The sequence below is a fragment of the Mastigoproctus giganteus genome, chromosome 3 (genome assembly GCF_048544385.1).
Source record: "Mastigoproctus giganteus isolate SK-2022 chromosome 3, ASM4854438v1, whole genome shotgun sequence".
Lineage (NCBI taxonomy): Eukaryota > Metazoa > Arthropoda > Arachnida > Uropygi > Thelyphonidae > Mastigoproctus > Mastigoproctus giganteus.
This window is the reverse complement of record NC_143577.1, coordinates 101,024,589-101,046,999: the sequence shown is the minus strand read 5'-3', so window position 1 is coordinate 101,046,999 and position 22,411 is coordinate 101,024,589. Positions and strand designations below refer to the sequence as shown.

Sequence of the window (22,411 nt, the reverse complement as noted above, 5' to 3'; positions counted from 1 at the left end):
CATTCAGGTAAGTAATCCTAGATGCCACTCGGCTTTTCACACCAGAAAAGAAATGCTGTCTAAGGTCTAGACAAAAATGGATGTCAGATGAGACATGTGGCAGAGAAGAAAAGTGTGTAGTAATTTATATATACCACAGAAATCTGTGGTATATATAAATTAGTCTGTATTCAAGTCACAAAGGAGGTTAGGCAAGCTAAGGCAGATTGAGAAATCTCTGGCAAAGAAAAGCAGCAAAGATTTCTATGCTTATATTAAGAGTAAAAAGAAGGGATTGAATTACATTGGGCCATTTGATGTCACTGGGTTAACTGATGGTAACCCTGCTCAGGTGACTGACAAATCGAATCGGTAATTGATATCTACATTCACACGTAGAATTCTTTAGGAGAGGGGGATGCCAGAAGTTTATCAAAATTTAATGGGAAGCTAAATGACTGATAACTGAAAGGAAATTGGAAGAGAAAATGTTGAAGCTGAACATAAAAAAGCACATGGGTGAATGGAATCTATCCAGTTATTATAAGGGAGGTAAGCAACCCCCCCCCCCCAGGCAGAGGTCCCTATGGATGTGTGAATATATCCCCAATTCATAAAGGGGGGGGGGGAGATCAGATGGTGATATGAGTAATTACAGATCTGTTAGCTTAACATCTGTTACAGGAAAATAGTGGAGTCATTGGTTAAAGAAGTAATATAGGACTATCTCAGTGTTTCTCAACCTTTTTTTTAATTATTGTCCCCTAAAGGGCTTTTTGAGACAATTTTTTTTCCTAATCGCCCTTCATGAAATTTTAAACAAGAAAATACTTTATACTTACTCCTTTTTTTTTCCATGGGATACCTGAGCCTGATGCTTCTTAGCTAAAAGTTCAGTGTTCGGTATGATGTTAGTAAGTTTAATTCTAATGTCACCTCTTGAACATATCAATTCTGTTTCTTTTCTTTGTTAATATTTTTTTTTTACTGAACTAAAACCACTTTCAACCATATAAGATGTTGGAAAACAAAAGTACTTTGGCTATTTCAGACCACATTGTTGGATAAACAAGTTTCGTTGTGTTTGATTCCCACAACTCAGCCATTCCACCTTTTTTGAATTTATATTTGCATTCTTTGTTAACATTTTAATTCAATGATTTTTTGAATTTCTTCATCATCACTTCAAAAGAAAGTAAATCTGAAAATCTATTTTTTATTTCACCTTTTAAAGAGTACAAATGATCTGAATTATTCTTAAGATCACTCTCAGTGAGAAATTCATTGATTTCAGCTAACTCTTGCATACCATGAAATAGTTTTCTCATTAAACTGCTTTCAAATATTTCCAGTTTTTCAGTGAAGGCTTTTAATACGCATTTGCAGCCTATCACCATAATTAATTTCTTGAAGTGCTATTTTATTAAGATTTCGAAAAATCCAAACTATATAGTATATGTTGTTTTTGTGTTGGCTGATCTCTTTTGCTAAATCTGTGTCTCCCTTGCTTTCTAAAAAACTAATTATTGTATCAAAATGGTTTACAAATCTTGTTAGACAGTTTCCTTTAGAAAGCCATATGACTGTTTTATGTAAAAGAAGCCTCACACACTGTTCGTCATTATCAACACAATTTTCTGTAAAGGCGGTCATATTTGCTATGTGACTTTTATTTATTGTTTTAATAACTATACTGATAAATTCATAAAGAACTGGACTAATATTTTTTGCAATCAGATGATGTCAGTGCACAATGCAGTGTATTGCAAGAACTTCTGGACATACAAGGGTGGTTCAATAAAGAATTACTCTGGCCTAGCTGCAGAGGTGCTAGCCTGTTGATTCTTGGCACAGGTTTTAGTCCTTCTCTACATAGCCACCGTGCAGATTTACCCATTTTTCCGATTGATGGATGAGGCTACAGATACCATTTTTGGAGAAGTGATGAGGTTGGTCTTTGAACCATGACTCGGTTGCAGAAATGAGTGTCTCGTTGTCAGGGAAGTGGGACCCCCCAAAGAAATGATTTGAGGGAAAGAACAAGAAGTCCAATGGTGCAAGATTGCGTGAGTAGGTTGGATGGGGCAGTACGGTAAACCCCCGCTATTCGCGGTATCTGTATTCGCGATCGCCGATTTAATATAAAATGAAACCTAAAAAAATGTGAATTTTAAAGCGCCGTGAATATTTTCCGCCATAAAAAACATGGGCGTGGCTAAAATTATCTTTCCCGGTCAAAACAGTGCTCAGTGGGTGCGGGGGAGAGGGGTGACAAAATCGTGAGCGTGGATGTTTCTCGCTAATCCTTGTTCAGTATGTGTTTTGAGCTTGTCATGGACGGTTTCGTCGTTTGCTTTTAATTTATATGCTTATAAATTGAATAAATTTATCAATTTATAAGCATATAAATTAAAAGCAAATGACAATTTATAAATTGATATGCTTACAAATATGATAAATCTACCATTTTGCAGTGTGTAAAACAGACTTTATCGAGTGTGCGAACGGAAGAAAATGACTTTATTGTGGACAAGTTCTTTCTAACCCCTAAAAAAATATGGCTACAAATAACAAGAGAAATGTGAAAATATCAAAGAAGGTGATGACATTAGCAAATAAAATTGAGTTATTAGATAAAATTTTTAATGGTGAAAGTGTCTCAGTGGCAAAACATTATAAAATCAATGAGTCAACGGTACGATTAATCAAAAAATTGGAAGAAAAAATCCGCCGTAGTGTCCGTGAAAACGCGCTAATTGCTTCAAAAATTTGCTCTGTAACTCGTGATGTTAAATTAGAAAAAATGGAAAAGGCTTTAAATCTGTGGTTCGAAGACCGAACTCAAAATAAAATTCCGTTAAGTTCACTCATCGTTCATGAAAAGGCAAAACTCCTTTATCAACACTTTAACGAAACTGGTGATAGCACTGGCGGGATAAGTTTTTTTGCTAGCAAAGGCTTGTTTGTTATTTGATTTTTAGGAGCATTAGCAACTAAGGCCATATTGCTCTGGGATATGCGATGGTCATTCCCTGACCTTTCCACATCCTCCGCATTTGGTGGTCACGGGCTCGAACCCCGGTCTAATCAAGAAGCGTGTGCTACGCACTGCTGCTCCTTCCCACCTGGCTAGCTAGCAAAGGCGCTGGTTTGAAAGATTTGTTTGAAATTTCTAATAAATATTACATTTAATATTAAATGTTTCTTATTTTCATTTCGATGCCATATGCTTGCATTTAACTATGTACTGTCTATGTACATAGTCATATTATGAAGGTACATATAATACATACATAGACAAAATTTTAGACTAGTTTTTCTTATAAATTTCATACTTTGGAACGGAACCCCTTTATTACTATGGGAGCCGTAACTCAGTATTCGCGACATTTCTCAGGAACGTAACCCCCGCGAATAGCGGGAGTTTACTGTATTTCATATCCACAAGTGGCTGTTTGTGTTGTTGCAATTTTAGAAGTGTGAACTGGGGCATTGTCTTGAAGCATTCTTACACCTTTGGACAGCATGCCACGCCACATGTTTTGATTTTCTCCAGTAATTTTGTGAGTAAGTTGGCATAACGGGCACCTGTAATTGTTCTACATTTCGGCAGGTAATCAGTCAGTATTAACCTTTTCTCATACCAAAACACTGTCAGCAAGACCTTTCCTACTGACGCTTGGACCCTTGCCTTCTTGGGGTTGGGGGGGGACCATGATGTCGCCACTCCGTGGACTGCGTTTTACTTTCAGGGTCGAAATAGTGTATCCAACTTTCATCCTGAGTGATTAGACGAGAGAAAAAGTTTTCCTAATTTTTTGGCCCAGGGCTAACAACTCTTGTGATTTCGGTTGTCGATCAGCCTTCTGGAAACCAGTTAATAATTGGGGAATCCATCTGGAACTCAATTTCCGTAAATGGAGTTGGTCATGAAGGACTGTTTCAACAGTACCCACACTAATCTTCACCTCCTGGAACAATTCACGCACAGATATCCAGTGATCTTCCATGATTAATGACTCCACTTTTCTGATCGTGCTGTCATCAATGGCTGAATGGGGACAACCTGAAACGGGTTCAGATTCTACCAATGTCTGACCACACTTAAACTGTCTATGCCAGTGCTTCACAATGCCATAGGATGGGGCTTCACCCTTATACACAGCAGTCATCTCCTCGTGGATTTCTTTAGATTTCCCCTTCAAGAACAGATATCGGATTACAGCTCTGGCTTTGACTTTGTCCATGATGCTACTTCATCACACGTTCAGCTCTCTAAGAGAAAAACAAATTAAGACACGGGGCTGAAATTTTACACCTTTAGTACAGAGATATGTATGATGCTACCACAAAAGATCATTTTGTGTGTAGCATGGAGTTAGCACCATCAGTGGAACAGGATACCAAATTTTCTGAAGGTACTTATTTTTCATCGAAGTAACGAATGTATGCCATTAGAAGGGCCTTATTGTCAGTAACTGTGGATTCTTTAATCTGAATAGAAAATTTTCTCGTTTTTAGTTTGTCAGTTAGCTGCTCTTCAATGTTAACTGACATTCATCGAATTGAATCGTTGCTTAATGGCAATGCTTTTAAAATACTGGAATGATTTTGATGCATCACTGTTGAAATTACAATCTCTAATGGGAGTCATTATTTTTGCAAGGATTTCTGCAGTTTTATAAGATGCAATCATTCCATCATTTGTTTGTGTGTTCTTAAATAAGGAAGTAACAGTGTTACGTTGCTCAAAATTCTGTTTTAAATTTTTAAAATATTCAGTATGTTTACCGACTTTATCACGATGTTTCCTTTTAAGTGATCTGAAAGTCTTGATGATTTCATAGCCTCATTTGAAAAAGAACTGGTACACATAAGACACATGGGCTGTCTTTATTCGAATAGGCTTTCAGTAAAACCATAAGCTAGAGATATTCAGATACTGTCGACACTTTCTTTTCAGTATTGACACAATTGATAATGGGTTGAATAACTACAAAGAATTAAATAATAAAATATAAACTATTTTTATTTAACTCTGATAGTCCATGTCACTCACAAAAGCATTGTGGATCAAAAATAAACAACTTCCACAAGGAAACAATAAATCAATACTAATTGTTGCTTGGAATGTAGAAACAATAGACTGAAACATTTTCTCATCCCATCCATGCCTCATGTATTGACCAATGAAACAGAAGAATACATAAATAAATCATGCTGCTACCAAGACCAAGGTTGCAGCTGCTGGAAAGCTGAAAGCACTCAGGCATTTAATGCTTATGAAAAGAGCCGACCGGGCTAGCCAGGTGGGTAAAATGCCTGCCTGGCAACCCAAAGGTCGCGGGTTCGATTCCCGCCTCGGGCTTGGATCAAAGTACTGCAAAAACCTTGGGAGGTGCACTATGACCACAGAAGCCGATGCGCCAACAACTACCAAACCAAAAAAAAAAAAAAAAAAGCTTATGAAAAGCTAAGGTGGTTGAATTAAATCATGCCGGCTATCTTTCTTTTATCAAAATTTCTCACTCGCTCCTAATATAATATAGCTATATGTTAAAAATCAGTTGTCTCAGGGAAAAAGAAAATCCAATGAGAGAAGTTAAATATTAAGAATAAGATGTCATCGGTAGGTTTGAACTTTGGAGGGCCACAAACCATTGTAATACACATGGTTTTTTTTGCCTCCCAAAAACCAATTTTCACCTTCGTTGAGAACCCCTGGACTATCTGGACAGGAATGCAATTATACTGCAGTCACAGCATGGATTTGTTAAGGGGTGGCGTTGTTTAACCAATCTAATATGGTTACTATGATGCATTAACCAAGGAACTGGATGCAAAATATAATTTTGATATCATATACCCAAGTATATTTGATACTGTTGCACATAAGACTGCTGTGCAAACTGGAGCAGTGTGGCAATAATGGCAAGTTACTGCCGTGTGTATAATGGGATGGATAAGTGGAAGAAAGCAGAGACTGATTATCAGTGGGCACTGCTCTTCATGGACTAATGTTATTAGTGGAGTCCCTCAGGGTTCAGTGCTGGGCCCATTTTTATTTCAATATTTATTAATGATATTGATGAAGGTATATCAGGCTTAATGTCTAAGTTTGCAGAAGATACAAAGGTTGGTAGGGTAGTTATTGACAGTAATGACAGTAAAAAAAAAAAATATGTATACTGCAGCCATTATCAATCCACTGCAGGATGGAAAACTCCTCAACAAATGGACCATTATCTGCCACACTTGTCTAGTGTGGGTTGGCAGATTGACCGTATTTAGCAGTTGGGCTGAACCCCAGTCTACTCCGAGAACGTGCTACTGCACTCCTGCTTTTGACCACTTGGCTCCGACAGTACACCACTGCAACAAGATCTAAAAAAATTAGGCTGATGAGCTGAGAAATGGCAGTTGAAGATTAACATTGAGGTTGAAGTCTAGCAAATGCATATGGGTAGCATTAATCCCAACGAAGTTGCCAACTGTGCGGTACTACACTCTGTTTAATGGAAAATTGAAAATGGCCTGGGGATAATTGTGCAGTCAGATATGGAATTCTTTGAGCAATGTGGACATGGTGCCAGTTCAGCTCATCAGGTTTTGTCAGTGATATACAGAAACTTCACTAGCAGGGATCAGGAGGTGATTATCCCTTTGTACAAGGCCATGGTTAGGCTGCATCTTGATTATTGTATATAGGTCTGAAGGCCTCACTTTAGGAAGGAGTTGATCTGTTGGAATGGGTGCAGAGAAGAGCAACCAGGGTGGTGAATGGAACAAAAGAGTGCTCTTACCTAGAAAGGCTTTTGCAAATTGCAACACCTGGAGACTAGGCACATATGTGGTGATCTGATGGAGTGTTTAAGGCCTTGAAGGGATTGTAAGTTAAATGCGAATGGCATTCTTGCTGAGTCTACAGATGAAGGGGCATAAATTCATTTTGAGGAAGGATGGTTGCAGGATAGCTGTGTAGAAGTAAGTTTGCCTTCAGCCAAACAGGCATTTGCTTGTTGGACAGGCATCCATCTATCGTTGGGAAATTGGATGGTTGGAATAAATTCAAGGCAGAACTACACAAATCCTTCTAGGGTATGGATGGTTGATGGTGGATTTTTTTTTTTTTTTTTGGCTGATGTTATACAAGCTTGCTTGTATAACATCAGCTCTTCGGTGTAACAGGCCACACATTGAAAACAACAAGAAGACCCTGTTGTTTTGTTCCTTATAATGCATCTTGCTTAAAGGGATGGTTAAGTGGAAGAAGAGTGATCATCAGTGGGTGCTGCTGTTCCTGGACTAATGTTATTAGTGGAGTTATGCTATTCTCTCTTTCTCTTATGTTATACACTTCTCACCCTTGGTAAAGGGAGAGAAGCAAATTTTTTAAATTAGGATTTAAAACTTTAAAATTGCAACAATATTATACTAAACAGTGTAATTCAGAAGGATGTAATTGGAGACTGTTATCCATTTGCAGAGTTTGTGGTATATAATATTTATTATTTTTGTGCCTTGAATTGATGCTATCTTAAAATTAATTATTATTATATGTAAGATTTCAAATTATTTTATAGGCATAGTAGGTGAATTTGATGAATCTGATAATAGTTATTATCTCTGGACCCATAAAAAGTTTGATATTGGGTACAATGGAAATCAAATTGTTGATGTCAATTTGACTAGTGAAGCAAAAATAAAATTGGAAAAAGGCAAGAAAATCCCATTTACTTATGAAGTAAGTTTATTTATATAGTTAGTATTTAGCAGCAGTATTTTGTTGTTTTACTTTATTTTGTTTTTTTTTGTTGAATGGAAGATTTTTTTATAACTTCACATCTATTCTGGTATTATGTGTAAAATCTTTTGCATATTGATTAGGTCTGAGTTCATGTAGTTTAATAATTAAAATGAGGTTGTCTGACTTAAAATGGAGAGCATACTGTGAATGAGAAATTAAACCTGTAGTTTAATTTCATATGTAATGTGATTTTAGATTTTTTTGCCTCTCCTCCACTACCCCTGCTCTCCATTATACTGTAATGAATTTTTGTGCAGCAGCCCATCCTACTCACTGCAACACACTGTTGCATTTTATATATTACTTACACCTCGATCCTTTACGAACTCAAAAGCTTAAGTGTATATACTTTTGCTTAATTTCAATAATTGCGTAGTACTTTACTGTTGGAAACATAATTGAGCTTTAAAAAAAAAAAAAAAAAAATTTTCAACATTTGTGTATTCCACCTGTATTTTACAGACATGTACAACATGAGTACAGGGGACAAGGTTTTTAAGTAAAATTAGTGCCTCTACTTGCACAGCTTGTTCATTTACCTGCCAGAACACCAGTTACCCTGATCATGTACCAACTTGTGTGTGGTTTAGATTGTCTAGGATATCAGTTATCAGAGTCATCAACCATTGCTCATCTCAGTTGCCCTAACTATTCATTTTACGATTCCTTTTGCTTCAAAGAAGGTACTTTTGCATATGTTCTCTCTGATATTCCTTGTTTTAGACTTCCTACTTTGGAATTTGATCTCCTCTGGCTGAAAATCTTTCTCCCCCATTCTGTCAAATTCAGCTATTGCCTTTATCATTTTCTGAACCTCCACTAATCACTATTAGCCCCTCACTTCTCTGGGTTAACTTTCTTAACTGTGATGTAATTTTTCTTTGAGAATTTTAATGTTTCACAACTCCAGTTGGCCTCACAACTTCAGTTATCTAGTTTACATGGCTGATGTAGCATTTCCTACTACTTATGATCACACACACACACACACACACACACACACACACACACACACACACACACACACACACACACACACACACTGCTCTAATTAGACAGAAGAAAAAGGAATTCTGGTGGCACTCTGGGGGAGGACTTCTGGAAATGCCAACTCATGGGGAGTCGTGTACGGTATAATTGCCAACAAGCTGCCAAAAGGAGATGTAGATGAAACAACAATAAGAGCAGACAGAACCCCAGCCCTGTGTTGGGAAGAGTCTGTCAACAGTATCCTAGACGACAACATCTAGACCAAGACTGGGGACTATTCCCCCACTCAGACTGCAATAATGAATGAAAATCTTAAATATGCAAATGCCAACATTTGTGTATTTAAGATTCAGGAAACCACTCAGACAATATGGTTTCAAGCAAGGAAACCCTTATTTACAGTAGAAGAATTGCAAACATCCCCACTTAAAACTAAAAAAAACAACAAATGCCCTGGGTATGATCAGCAGGCTGAAATGATAAATTCACAGAAATAGTACCAGACAAACTTACAAAACTGTATAATAATTGTCTAATAGGAGGAAAATTCCCCAAAATATGGCAAATTTTCTTTCAGGTACTCATGTTGAACTTAAGCAATCCTGAGAAACCATGTACAGATAGCTCTCCTCCCTGTACTGGGAAAAATACACGAAGATTAATATATAACAGGTTACCCACCTAATACAATGAAGCAGGCAACCACTCAGATAATATGGTTTCAAGAAAGGTAACTCTACAGAGAATTCCATGGACCACCTGCTGACAACAGTCCAAAACATGGCAGAAAAATATATGTTGGCCATTTATATTGACTTTGTTGGGTATTTGACTCATTCTGGTGGCACAGTGTCCTTTGGAGACTCTGTCAGACAAATGTCTCACAAAACCTCTCAAGTAATTAAAGACTACTTAACTGACAGAAGTGTCTCAATTTGCACAAGGTTCCAGAAATTGACACCCCCTGTGACAAAAAGATGTCCGCAGGACCCAAACCTTGGCCCGTTCTTCTGGACTATGGCCATGGATGAATATCTGGCCTTGGATCTGGGTCCGGTGGACAGACTAGCCTTTGTAGATGACTTGATTCTCCTAGTAAAGGGAAATACAAGAGTGGTGGTTGAGCAGAGTTCTAACATTGTCCTCATGTAATTGCAAAAGTGGGTACAAATGCACATATCCATGCTCAGGATATCGCCCAAAGAACAAAATCAATTCTGTTGAGAGGAAATTTAAATATCAGGAGACCCCCGCAAATAAAAATTAATAGAACTACAATTAAAACTGTATCAGAATTAATATACCTGGGGGTTGTTTTTGACTCAAAATTAACTTTCTATCCCTACTTAACGTATCTGGTGAAAAAAGTGAGAAACTATGCAGGCATGATTGTAAGGATCAGCAGAGCAGAGTGGGGACTCAAAAGAAAGGCCCTGGCAATCATGTGCAGTTATCTACCATGCAGTGTTCATACTGTCTTCTCCTATGGAGCTGGTGTATGGTTTACCCACATGGCCATAGTTAGAAACAGGAATAAACTAGAAACTATACAAAGAACAATACTTCACACACTCACCAGGGCATGCTGCATTGTGAGCAACCAGCAAATTCTGTACTTGAAAATAGTCAAAAGAGGACTTTACTACAGACTCAGGAAATGCATTCCCACAGAATTTCTGGGGATAGCCTTGGACACAGCCAACACCATAAAGACTGAAAGGAAAAGAATTGCCACTAAACTCTTTGAGATAGGACAAAACAATTGGGAGCAGGAAACGTGAGGTGCTGTCACCAAAAGGTTTCTACAGGTGGCAGTGGTCAGCCCAAAACCACCAAAGTGGTATGCCCCTGGACTATACACTACTTTTATCCTGGCAGGTCATGGCTCCCTAAAGGAAAAATTAATTCCTTGGGGCTGGCTGACCCAAACTGTACCTGTGGTGAGAGTAAGGACTGGGCACACATTCTCTATGAATGTACAATTTATGACATACAGAGAACATAACTTATAGTAGAAATTGGCCCACTTCTCATGGGACAAGAACACTTATTTATAATGGAAGAAAATGTATACAAGCCTTTTATTAATTATACTCAAAGTTTTCGAAATAAGAACCTGCAAAGATAAGCCCTACAGCTTATCTTTGTCACAGCCAAACAATAATCAATAGCTAAAACTGCCCATGTCTCCCACTATGCCCAGATGATGACATTTTAGTCTGACAGGGTGGTTATTTTCAGTACCCTGCCCAGAACTCTAGATTTAACATTCGCCAGATTAGAAATTGGGCCCCCTCAGCTTATTACTATTTTTCAGCTGAGGTTACTGAGGGTGCAATGTTGAGAGAAAGGATCAAATGTGTGAAAGGAAAGTGAGAAATTGAATGTAGTGCGAGAAAGGGCATAGTGATAGGACTGAATGCTTAATGAATGTGAGAGCATCAAACCCTCTGAGTGACAGAACTTGTAGTAAAAGAGAATGGCCGAGAGTTGTGGTGAATGGGAATGAGTGAATGTGGATATCTGACAGGGTTGAGAGAAAGAATACAGATTTAGTACATACTTGCATATATTACTATTAGTTTTATTAATATAAGTACCATTTACCCATTGGAAGGCTCTGGTTAGTGGGGGAACATCCGGGGCTGCACCTCAGTCCGAAACAATAGTAAGCTAAGGTGCTTGGGGCTGTAATGATGAAAGAAAGGAACTGAATGTGTGAAATAAGTGTGAGAATTTGAGCAAAAAAATGGAAGCATGCATGCAAGAATGTGGGCAGAGTGATGGGATTGAATGTTTAATGAAAGTGAGGGTGCAAACCCTGTGAGGGACAGATGCTTTGGTGAAAGGGAGAGGCTGAATAGGTCTGAGTATTGTGGTAAAGTGAGTGACTGAGGGTTATGGTGAGTGGGAATGGGTGGACCTTTTGAAAGAATTCATATCATTATGTTCATAATAATGAGACATATACTAATTGCTTAGATAGTGTAGTTTATAATTCATTTTTTAAATTATCTTTAATTTTATTACACTACATATTTTATTACATTTTATTACACTACCCATTGCATCCTCCATTGTTTGAAAGATCTATGAAAAAAAAAAAACATATATATATATATATATATTTAAAATAGAAAATGTAAGAAAAAAAATTAGAAAATCTGAATGTTAGTTCTCTCCAACCCCCCTTACCAGACACACTGATCGGCATGTTAACCATGCTCATCCAAGCGTGGTTAACATGAGCAGATGCCATGAGCATCTGCTCATGTTAACCAAGCAGATGCCATGCCATAGTTCTCTTAGCTGGCATGGTGTGGGAAGCTTGACACTGGCCAGGGTGCAACCCTGGGTGGCTACAGTTAGCAGTAGAATAAATCACCAGGCAACTCCTTATGCCTGGTGATTTATTCTACTGCTAACTTTTAATTCCCACCCTTGGGCCTCTTAGACCAGGATGGGCATTCTGTGCTGGGTGGGTCCCCCCCTTCAACCAGGTGGGTGCCTCCCACCTTCCTATATCCCACTCTTTTCCAACTTTCATTTCCCCCCTTTTTTGTTTTTGGCCCTCCCTGCCTGTAACCTTGGCTGCCTCAGGGTTTGCTCTGCCAAAGCTCTTACACTCCTTACTGCCTGGCCTGCCTCTTTGTGGTGCTGGACAGTAAACTAGAGGTTTTTGTGTCAAAACACAGGCCACTAGGCTAAGAGCCTGGATGAACAATATAAACAACATAATCCACACAAACACGCACTAATCTACATAAATCTGGCCTTTACAGAGATTTATTCATCACAGAGTTAAATGCAGAGTTGGGGGGAACCCCTGGAGCCTTATTACAAATAACACACACACACACAAATTACCTACCAGAATACCAAGCAACCCTAACTACATTACCAATATTCTTGGTTTCTTTCTCAACAACAACCACAAAGTACACTGTTAATGTTCCTCTAGGCACCTCAGTGTACAACTTGGTGATGGTCTCTTCTCCTGTGGAGCCCCCCCCCTCTCTCTCTCTCGCTGATTTTTTCTCCTCTTTTCCTTGGTTGAATTATTGTGGTAAAGCTTCTGATCTCAATGTTTGCTTAGAATATGTTAGTGAAATTATTCATGTAATCCTTTATACTACATTCCACTCTAACATCTCATCCCTTATTTAAACTTTGGTTTTTCAAATAAATGTGCTAACTGTTCAAGATCAGCATGTAGCTATCATAGTTGGCTTGTTTCCAAATTTCCAGATTAATTTGCTGCCTATACTATATCTCACGAGAATTTTGAAGTATTATTAATGAGTCCAAAACTCAATTTGTATAGGTTAATAGTAGAAAATTTTGATTCTTGTCCAAATGGAAATCTGACATTCTGGTCTCTTGTCAAAAATATTGGTTACATTCTGGTCTCTTGTCAAAAATATTGGTTACAACTCCTTGCCATCACCATTCCTATTTCTGTTAAAACCTAATGATTCTGTGACATCCTCAGTTAATGACAAACATTCTGTTTTTGTCTTCTAGCCCTCACATTGATGATCTTGGTAAACTACCTATTGTCATACCCAGTACTCCATTCTGTGATCATTCATTCCCAGAATGATGCCAAGAAGGTTCCAGGTTCTGATGTGCTTCTGATCTTGTCCAATCCGTTGTCTTTTTATACTTTCTTATTTCATCTATTCCTAAAATGGGAATGACAATTCTTTCTTCCAATTATCACTGGTTTGTGCTTATCTGTACTCTCTCCATGGCAGTGGAGAAATGCATCAACTGCCAACCCTTAAACCACCTCAATCTTCCATGTGATCAATGATTGCTAGTATAGATTCCACAATTGTCAATCCAGTGGAATATACTGACTTATTACCCATCTTTGTACAAATTCGATTGAAAAATTTAGTGTAAATCAGTCGGTTGCTCCAACATTTCTAAGGCTTTTGATTATTTTTACATAATGGTGTTTTACCCTCTCCAATATTGCTGCCATTCTTCAAGGTTCAATTCTTTCTTTCATTTTTTTCTCTTGTATATTAATAATCTTCCACTGACTGTAAATCATACTTTTGCTGATGATAGCATCTACATTTTTCCTTCCAGTTTGAAAAACATTGCCCTGTGCAAAGTGCCTTAATTTCAGTTCAGAAATATCCAACACCAATTCCTTAAATTCATATCTCTCAGTAATTCTCCATTGTGCCAAAGAAAACTTGGTTAATTTCAGTCCTTCTGATAAAAGATCGGCAAAATTGTTTACTGCTATTTTGCTTTTCTTCAATAACACTTTGTAGAACAGATCACATTACCTCTATTAGGGATTATCTAGATTTGTGGTCTCACTTGGCATAAGCACATCACAATCACAATTCTGCCATACCTTGGAATATTATTCCCACATCTAGTGTTTTGCTCAAATTTTCTCTCTCTCTCTCAAGCTTCTAAATTACACTCAAAAGAGGGCTGTAATGTTAATTAATGACCTATCTCTCACATTCTGTATCTCATTGACATTCAGTTTCTGCTGTGTGCTTTTTCTGTAGATAATTTAAGGTCACTTTTCATTTGAATTGGCATCTATAATTCCCATATTCTCTTCCAAATTAATCTGAACACATGTTGCATGTAGTCAGTTTCCATTTTTTGGCCAATTGAATTCACAGAACTGATTTTTTTTTCTCTTCCTGATTTATTCTTTCTAGTTCTGTTTTCTGAAACAGCTTTCCTTCACAGTTATTCAAATTGCAGTTTACAGAATTTTATATCCAAAGTAATAACTGTCTTCTGGCTACTCATCTTTAAACTCATGCATGGTACTAAGTATTGTATGTTTTAATACCTTTCATAACTCTCGTGTTGGGTTTATCATTAAAAAAATTCTCACAAATAATATTGCTTTTGTAATATAATAATATAAAGATAATAAGGAGTATGTTATCTGTATCTTATAATCTTACAGTTAATATTGCATTTTTGTCAACAGGCAGGTAATATTATTGATTGAGAGGTAAAATGTACTGTGTTTATAATTCAGCAGAAATAGTTAAATTCTTCATTTTAGATTTTGTATAATATTTGAATCTTTTATTTATTTATTTTTTCAATACATCATCTGCTGATAGGGAAAACTGATTAACTGATATTAACTGACATATTTTATGCTGATATTTTTTATGCAGATTGTATTGGAGTATATAAATATTAATTTTAATATCTGCATAGTCAGCCATCTTAATTATAATTCGGCAACTTTTTTGGATTCAATATGGAATTTTGTCATCTGGGATTGTGCCATTGCCAAATATGTTGGGGAGGAGAACAATAAAACTATTAAAAGTTTGTGAAAACCTTTTAGTTTTATTTAGGTCCTTCTAACCTATTAAAGATTGTTAAAGAATCATGTCGAAGATTAACATTTTATACAAAAGAATTTTTGTATCCCTTAGTTTTCAATATTTGATTAGTTTTTTTAATCCTCTCCGTATATTTAAGTCTGATGATTGGATTTCATATGGGATCCAGAAATGTCCAATTATAGTTGACTCTGCAAGTATGAGAATTGTATTTATCTTCAATAAATGTTATTTGCAGTGCTTTTTCAGAACTATTTAGATTTCTTGACAGTACATACTGTATTAGTATATTGTCAGCATAAATTAGTATATATTAGTATATACTAATTTACACTGACTAGGGAGTCAGTGCAGATTCAAATACTGTTATTTTTGATTCAAAAACACCAGAAGGTGGTTACTTTTTTTGTTGGATCCTAGCAGATTTTTAGGATATGGGGAAATTAACAGGCTAATAAAGCTGCTAAAATCTGACAGTCTTAAAATTTAACCTATGTCCCTATTCAAACCTCTAGCTATAATCTTGCTATTTCATCAGCATGCTTTGCACAATGGTACACAGATCAAACACTATCAGTTTGAACCACAATTTTTGCTCTACAGTTTTTGGATGGTATGACAAGAAGCCATAACGTCCAAAAACAGGATCTTTGAATAAGCACGGACAGAACACACCTATTTAGAAAGGAACCCTGTTATTCCAACCCAGTATTATATTTTAAGAATAGTGTAATGATTTCTTTTGAAACCCAGTTTTTGTTTTTCAATAAATATAAATATTATAATCTGTGTTTAACAAATTTTATAAAAGTTAAATGAAAAATTCTGAACTTCCTATATGAATGATAAACTTACATTCTTATTGTTCAGAGATAAGCAGCATAGTTCTTCATTCTTAATTTCAATTTAAAATTTTTGCTTCTGGCAATTTTGAATGAAAATAATTAATATTTCTGTTTAGGTAAATTGGAAACCATCAAGTATTAGGTATGAAGATAGATTTGACAAATATTTGGATCCCAGTTTCTTTCAGCATAGGGTAATGATAACTTTTCAATCTCTGTTGTTTAAAATTTAACTTAATGAAATTATAGAGGTAGTTGCACAATAAGTTTTTTACCTCAAGAGGAGTGTGTAATATCTCATTGAATGATATAGCATTTATTAGATTTCTAATTGATTGAGTTAGATAAATATAACATTGCATGGATATGTTACTAAATAAGTTTTCAGAAATTATGCTTTGTCATGTGAATATTGTTTTAATTATTTTAATGTAGGACAAAATTATATATCAGACATCGAAACAGTTCTCTGTGTATATGATGAAGAATCAATTTCTTTGAATTGTTTTGACCTTTTCTCGATCTCACCATTATGATATAGTTTTCCTCCATTTTAACAAAATAAAATAGTTTTTCTGTTAAATTTGGAATTTTTTAGACAGTCTGAATTTCTACATATTTTTGTCATTGAAGTGGCTGTTGGGTGTGCTACTGGTCTACATTGCATCAGGTATGTGGAACACAGGAGACACTGTGCCTTGTTTTGTGTTAATGTGGCTACATTGTGTTTTGTATTTTTATTTATTCATGTGTGTGTGTGCGTGCGTGAGCTGATTAACAGTGTCCTTTAGTAAGGTGCCAATTAAATACAATGTAAAATTTCAGAAGAGATTATGCAAGAAAGACGACATGGACACTGGGTGCCCCACATTCTGGAAAAAAAAAAAAAAAGGATGAAACTAGATCGATTCAAACAGGCCGGATACAAAAAACAGAACCATCTGCAAACTAAATAATGCAGAACATTATACAATGGAACTGTAGAGGTCTACGAAGCAATATTTTTGATATTTATGATCTAATCAAACAGCACAGTCCAATTACCCTCTGTCTGCAAGAAACCAATCTAACCTCACAGGTGACGCCAGTGATTAAAAACTATAGTATCTATCAACAATACAGACGTAGTACTAACACAACAAGAGGAGGCGTAGCCATACTTGTTGACAACAAGGTTCCTACAAAACGATCCCTCTGTAGACCTCATTAGAGGCTGTAGCGGTACATATTGTTTTGAGTTTTATGTTAACTGTAGTCTCTATGTACCCTCTCCAAACAAAGAATTTACTGTAAAAGAGCTGGAGGATCTTATAAAGCTGCTAGCAGATTTCAATGGGCACAATCCTATGCGGGGTTCTCCCCAGATAGACAAACGAGGAAAACTCATCGAAACTGTGTGTGTGTGTGTGTGTGTGAACCAGAATTTCACATTATTAAACACTGGTGCTAACACTTATATTCACTTTCCCACCGGAGTGCCATAGACTTATCAATATGTTCTCCAAAATTGTTCCCAATTATTCAGTGGTTAGTTTTAACTAATCCACCATAGTGATCATTATCCAATCATTTGAAAATTGCAAACAAATAGAACCTCACCTATAGCCAGCCACATAAAATGGAAATTTACCAAGGCAGATTGGAACAAGTTCACCAGTGCAATTTCCTTTGATGATCAAGTCATCAAAAGCCAGCCTATAGATGATGTTACCGACCACATTACTACCCAGATAATAACAGCTGCAACCTGTATTATATCCAAAACCACAGTCGGTCTTCACAGACATGCCAATATCTGGTGGAATGATGCATGCCATCATGCCAAAAAAATGAACAGAATAAAGCTTGGAATCTGTTTCGGAAGTACCCAACAACTAACAACCTGATTAACTTCAAGCTAAAGCATGTTACGTACAGAAAAAAGACTCTTGGATCCGGTTTGCTTCCACCATTACTGAAAATATAGACAGTAGAAAAGTCTAGTACAAAATCAGAAAACTGAATGGTAAATCCCTCCCAAAATCAATACCCATTATAAGTTTGAAGTGTAAAGACTTCTCCTCTCCAGTGGAAATTGCAAATGACCAGTCAGAAGGCTTTTCTGAAATCTCTGCCACATCAGCATATGAGCCAGCCTTTAAACAAGTAAAAGCCAATGCAAAATATAAGTTGAACTTCGGTACAACAGCATCTCTTTCAAAAAAAATGAACCGTTTACATTTTTTGAACTAGAACTCCCTAAATAGGTCAGCTAATACCAGGGCCTGATGGGATAAACTATTTGATACTTAAAAAAAAGAGCTCTGAATTCATTACTCATCTATTTTAACCAGATATTCTCAGAAGGCTACTACCTTCTTTTTTCACACCATTCAATAGTCCTAGCCTTTCCTAAACCTGGAAAGGATCAGTCAGATCCACGAAACTATTCGCTAATATCTCTTAGCAGTTGCCTTTGTAAGACATTAGAAAAAAATTTTTATGCTCGATTACTATGGTACCTAGAATCTCGTTCAATAATGAACAAGAACCAATACGGCTTTAGAAAAAAATCAGTCAACTCTAGACCTAATAATCAATGCAGAATCCAACATACAGAATGCTTTTGTCTGTAAATAACATCTTATCATGGTCTGCATGGATATCGAAAAAGCCTTTGATACCACCTGGCATTCTACGGCATTCTTTAAAATCTGTATGCCACAGAACTCCGGGGTTGCTACAACGAATCATACAGAGTTTCTACAAAACAGAATCTTTCAAGTGTGTTACTACAATTCCAATACATTTGTCCAAGAAGAAGGGTTCCCACAGGGATCAGTGTTTAGTGCGACGCTCTTTGCAGTTAAGCTAAAAAATGCAACAGAGAATATGCCAGTTAATGTTGACACCTATCTATATGCAGATGACCTTACAATATTCTTCCACTCAAAAAATATATGCTCCATCAAGCATTAATTGCAGCTCCCAATAAATAAAATAGAATCATGGGCATCCCACAATGGCTATCACCTCTCGGTAACAAAAACAACTGCTATCCACTTATAGATATAATTACCATCAGGGGTAAAGGAGAGGGTTTTTGCTTTCGTAAAGTACAGTGGTCACAGACAGTTTTCTGTACAGTGGGACTAACTGATGATGTCACCAACAGCAAATTCTAGGTGGGAAGCATTCAAGGAACTAATCGTGGAAACTACTAGGCTTTTCATACCAGTTACGAAATATTGTTCAAGGTTTAAGCCTAAATGGATGTCAGATGAACTAATGACTCGTGGCAGAGAAGAAAAATGCATGGGATACATATTAATTATCAAGGGACACAGAAGCCTATGGCAAATATAAGCTAGTCTGTAATCAAGTCACAAAGGAGATTAGGCAAGCAAAGGCAGATTACGAGAAATCTTTGGCAAAGGATGCCAAGAAAAGCATCAAGGATTTCTTTATTTATATAAACTCTAAAAGGAAGGGGATGAATCAGATTGGTCCACTTGATATTGATGGTTCGACTGTTGAGATCCTGCTCAGATAGCTGATAATCTGAATAAGTATTTTGCATCTAAATTCACACGAGTAGTTAAAGGAGGAAAATGCCAGAAGTTTGTCAAACTATAACATGGTGCTTAATGATTTTGTAATAACTGAGAGCAAAGTGGAGGAGAAATTGTTGAAGTTAAACATAAGAAAGGCACTTGGGGTGGATGAGATCTATCCAGTTATATTAAAGGAGGCGGCAAAGGACGTAATCAAACCCTTAGCCATAATTATGAGAGCATCCTTGAACTCAGGGGAAGTCTCTACAGACTGGAGATGTGAATTGTATCCCCAATTCACAAAGGGAGATCTAAGGGTGACATGAGTAATTACAGACCAGTTAGTTTTACTTCTGTTCTGAGGAAAATAATGGAATCACTGATTAAAGATTCATTTCAGTATCATCTAGACAAGACTGCAGTAATAATTCAGACACAGCATGAGTTAAGGGAAAGTCTTGTCTGAAAAATTTAATTGAATACTATGATGTGGTTACAAGGGAACTGGATGCAAAAAATAATTTTGATATCATATACTTGGATTTTAGGAAGGCTTTTGACACTTGCACAGGGAAGACTACTGTACAAATTGGAACAGTATGGTATTAAGGGTAAGTTGCTACAATGGATAAAAGGGTGGTTGAATGGGAGAAGACAGAATGGTAACCAATGGATGCTGCTCTTTGTGGACTAATGTTATTAATGGAGTCCCCCAGGGTTAGTGTTAGGCCCGCTGTTGTTTTGTATATTTATCAATGATATTGATGAAAGTATATCAGGCTTAATGTCGAAGTTTGCAGACGAAACAAAGATTGGCAGGGTTGTTAATGACAGTAATGGTAGTGTGCTTCTGCAACAGGATCTAGAAAATTTGGGCAGATGGGCTGAGAAGTGGCCACTGAAGTTTAACCTTGACAAATGCAAAGTACTGCATATGGGTAGAAGTAACTCCAGAGAAACTTGTGTGGGTCTACAACGTTGGTTTTCAACCTGGGTGCCACGCACACTAGGGTGCTGCAACATTCCAGGGGTGCCATGTAATTTGGGTTTAAGTCACTTAAACTTTTTTTTTTTGAAATTTATATATATTTATTTCATTATAAAAAGATGTGTATGGTATCCATTGTACTGTGTCTTTTTAATTTTGTAGTGATCTATAATTGATCTTTATTTAGTACCTCTATATAAAGAATAAAATTATTATATAACTATATATAATTTATATTATGAATTGTAATATTGTTTATAATAACTATCATAATATACAGTAAACCCCCGCTATTCGCGGGGGTTACGTTCCTGAGAAATTCGCGAATACCGAAAACGCGAATACTGAGTTATGGCTCCCATAGTAATAAAGGGGTTCCGTTCCAAAGTATGAAATATATAAGAAAAACTAGTCTAAAATTTTGTCTATGTATGTATTATATGTACCTTCATAATATGACATGTACATAGACAGTACATAGTGAAATGCAAGCATATGGCATCGAAATGAAAATAACAAACAATTTAATATTAAATGTAATATTTATTAGAAATTTCAAACCAGCGCCTTTGCTAGCAAAAAAAAAAAACATCCCGCCAGTGCTATCACCAGTTTCGCTAAAGTGTTGATAGAGGAGTTTTGCCTTTTCGCGAATGATGAGTGAACTTAACGGAATTTTATTTCGAGTTCGGTCTTCTATCCACAGATTTAAAGCCTTTTCCATTTTTTCTAATTTAACATCACGAGTTACAGAGCAAATTTTTGAAGCAATTAGCGCGTTTTCACGGACACTACGGCGGATTTTTTCTTTCGATTTCTTGATTGATCGTACCGTTGACTCATTGATTTTATAATGTTTTGCCACTGAGGAGACACTTTCACCATTAGAAATTTTATCTAATAACTCAATTTTATTCGCTAATGTTATCACCTTCTTTGATATTTTCACCTTTCTCTTTTTATTCGTAGCCATATTTTTGTAGGGGTTAGAAAGAACTTGTCCACAATAAAGTCACTTTCTTCCGTTAACACACTCGAAAAAGTCTGTTTTACACTGCAAAACGGTAGATTTATCATTTTTGTAAGCATATCAATTTATAAATTGATAAATTTATTCAGTTTATAAGCATATAAATTAAAAGCAAACGACGAAACCTTCCATGACTAACACATACTGAACAAAGATTAGCGAGAAACATCCACGCTCGCGATTTTTTTCACCCCTCTCCCCCCACCCACTGAGCGCTGTTTTGACCGGGAAAGATAATTTTAGCAACGCCCATGTTTTTTATGGCGGAAAATATTCACGGCGCTTTAAAATTCACATTTTTTCAGGTTTCATTTTATATTAAATCGGCTATCGCGAATACGCGAAACCGCGAATACAGATACCGCGAATAGCGGGGGTTTGCTGTATATATATATATATTTTAATGTTATATATATATACATACACAGATAATCGGATTATTAAAAGGTCAAACTACTGTGTTAAGTATTTCTTTTGGTCCAGGGATGCTGTGAAAAAATTACTGGGATACGAAGGGTGCTGCAAACTGAGCAAGTTTGGGAAGAAAATGAAAAAGATGTGGGAGTAATTGTGCAGTCAGATATGAAGTTTTCTGAGCAATGAAGACAGGCTGCCAGAGCAGGTCATGGGGTAGTGTCAATGATATACAGGAATTTTGCTAGTAGGGAAAAGGTGATTATCCCTTTGTATAAGGCAATTTTGAGTACTGTGTACAAGTCTGGAGGCCTCATTTTGGGAAGGATGTAGAGTTGCTTCAGTGTGTACAGAGAATGGCTACAAGATTAGTAAGGTGGAACAAAGGGGTCCTCTTACCAAGAAAGGCTTAGTTGTTCAGATTTCAGCGGCTGGAGACTAGGACCTGTGAAGTGATCTGATTGAGGTGTACAAG

The 22,411-nt window shown here is 36.6% G+C and overlaps 1 protein-coding gene across 1 annotated transcript in view; it reads left to right on the top strand.

Annotated features, from left to right (window-relative positions):
* The window catches only part of TM9SF3 (transmembrane 9 superfamily protein member 3), a 357,433-nt gene that overhangs the window by 77,517 nt on the left and 257,505 nt on the right, over nucleotides 1-22,411 (top strand). The window contains exons 4-5 of the mRNA XM_090369370.1: nucleotides 7,563-7,723; nucleotides 16,088-16,165. Of these exons, the coding sequence (XP_090225496.1) occupies nucleotides 7,563-7,723; nucleotides 16,088-16,165 (239 nt within the window). The remainder of the gene's footprint in view (nucleotides 1-7,562; nucleotides 7,724-16,087; nucleotides 16,166-22,411) is intronic.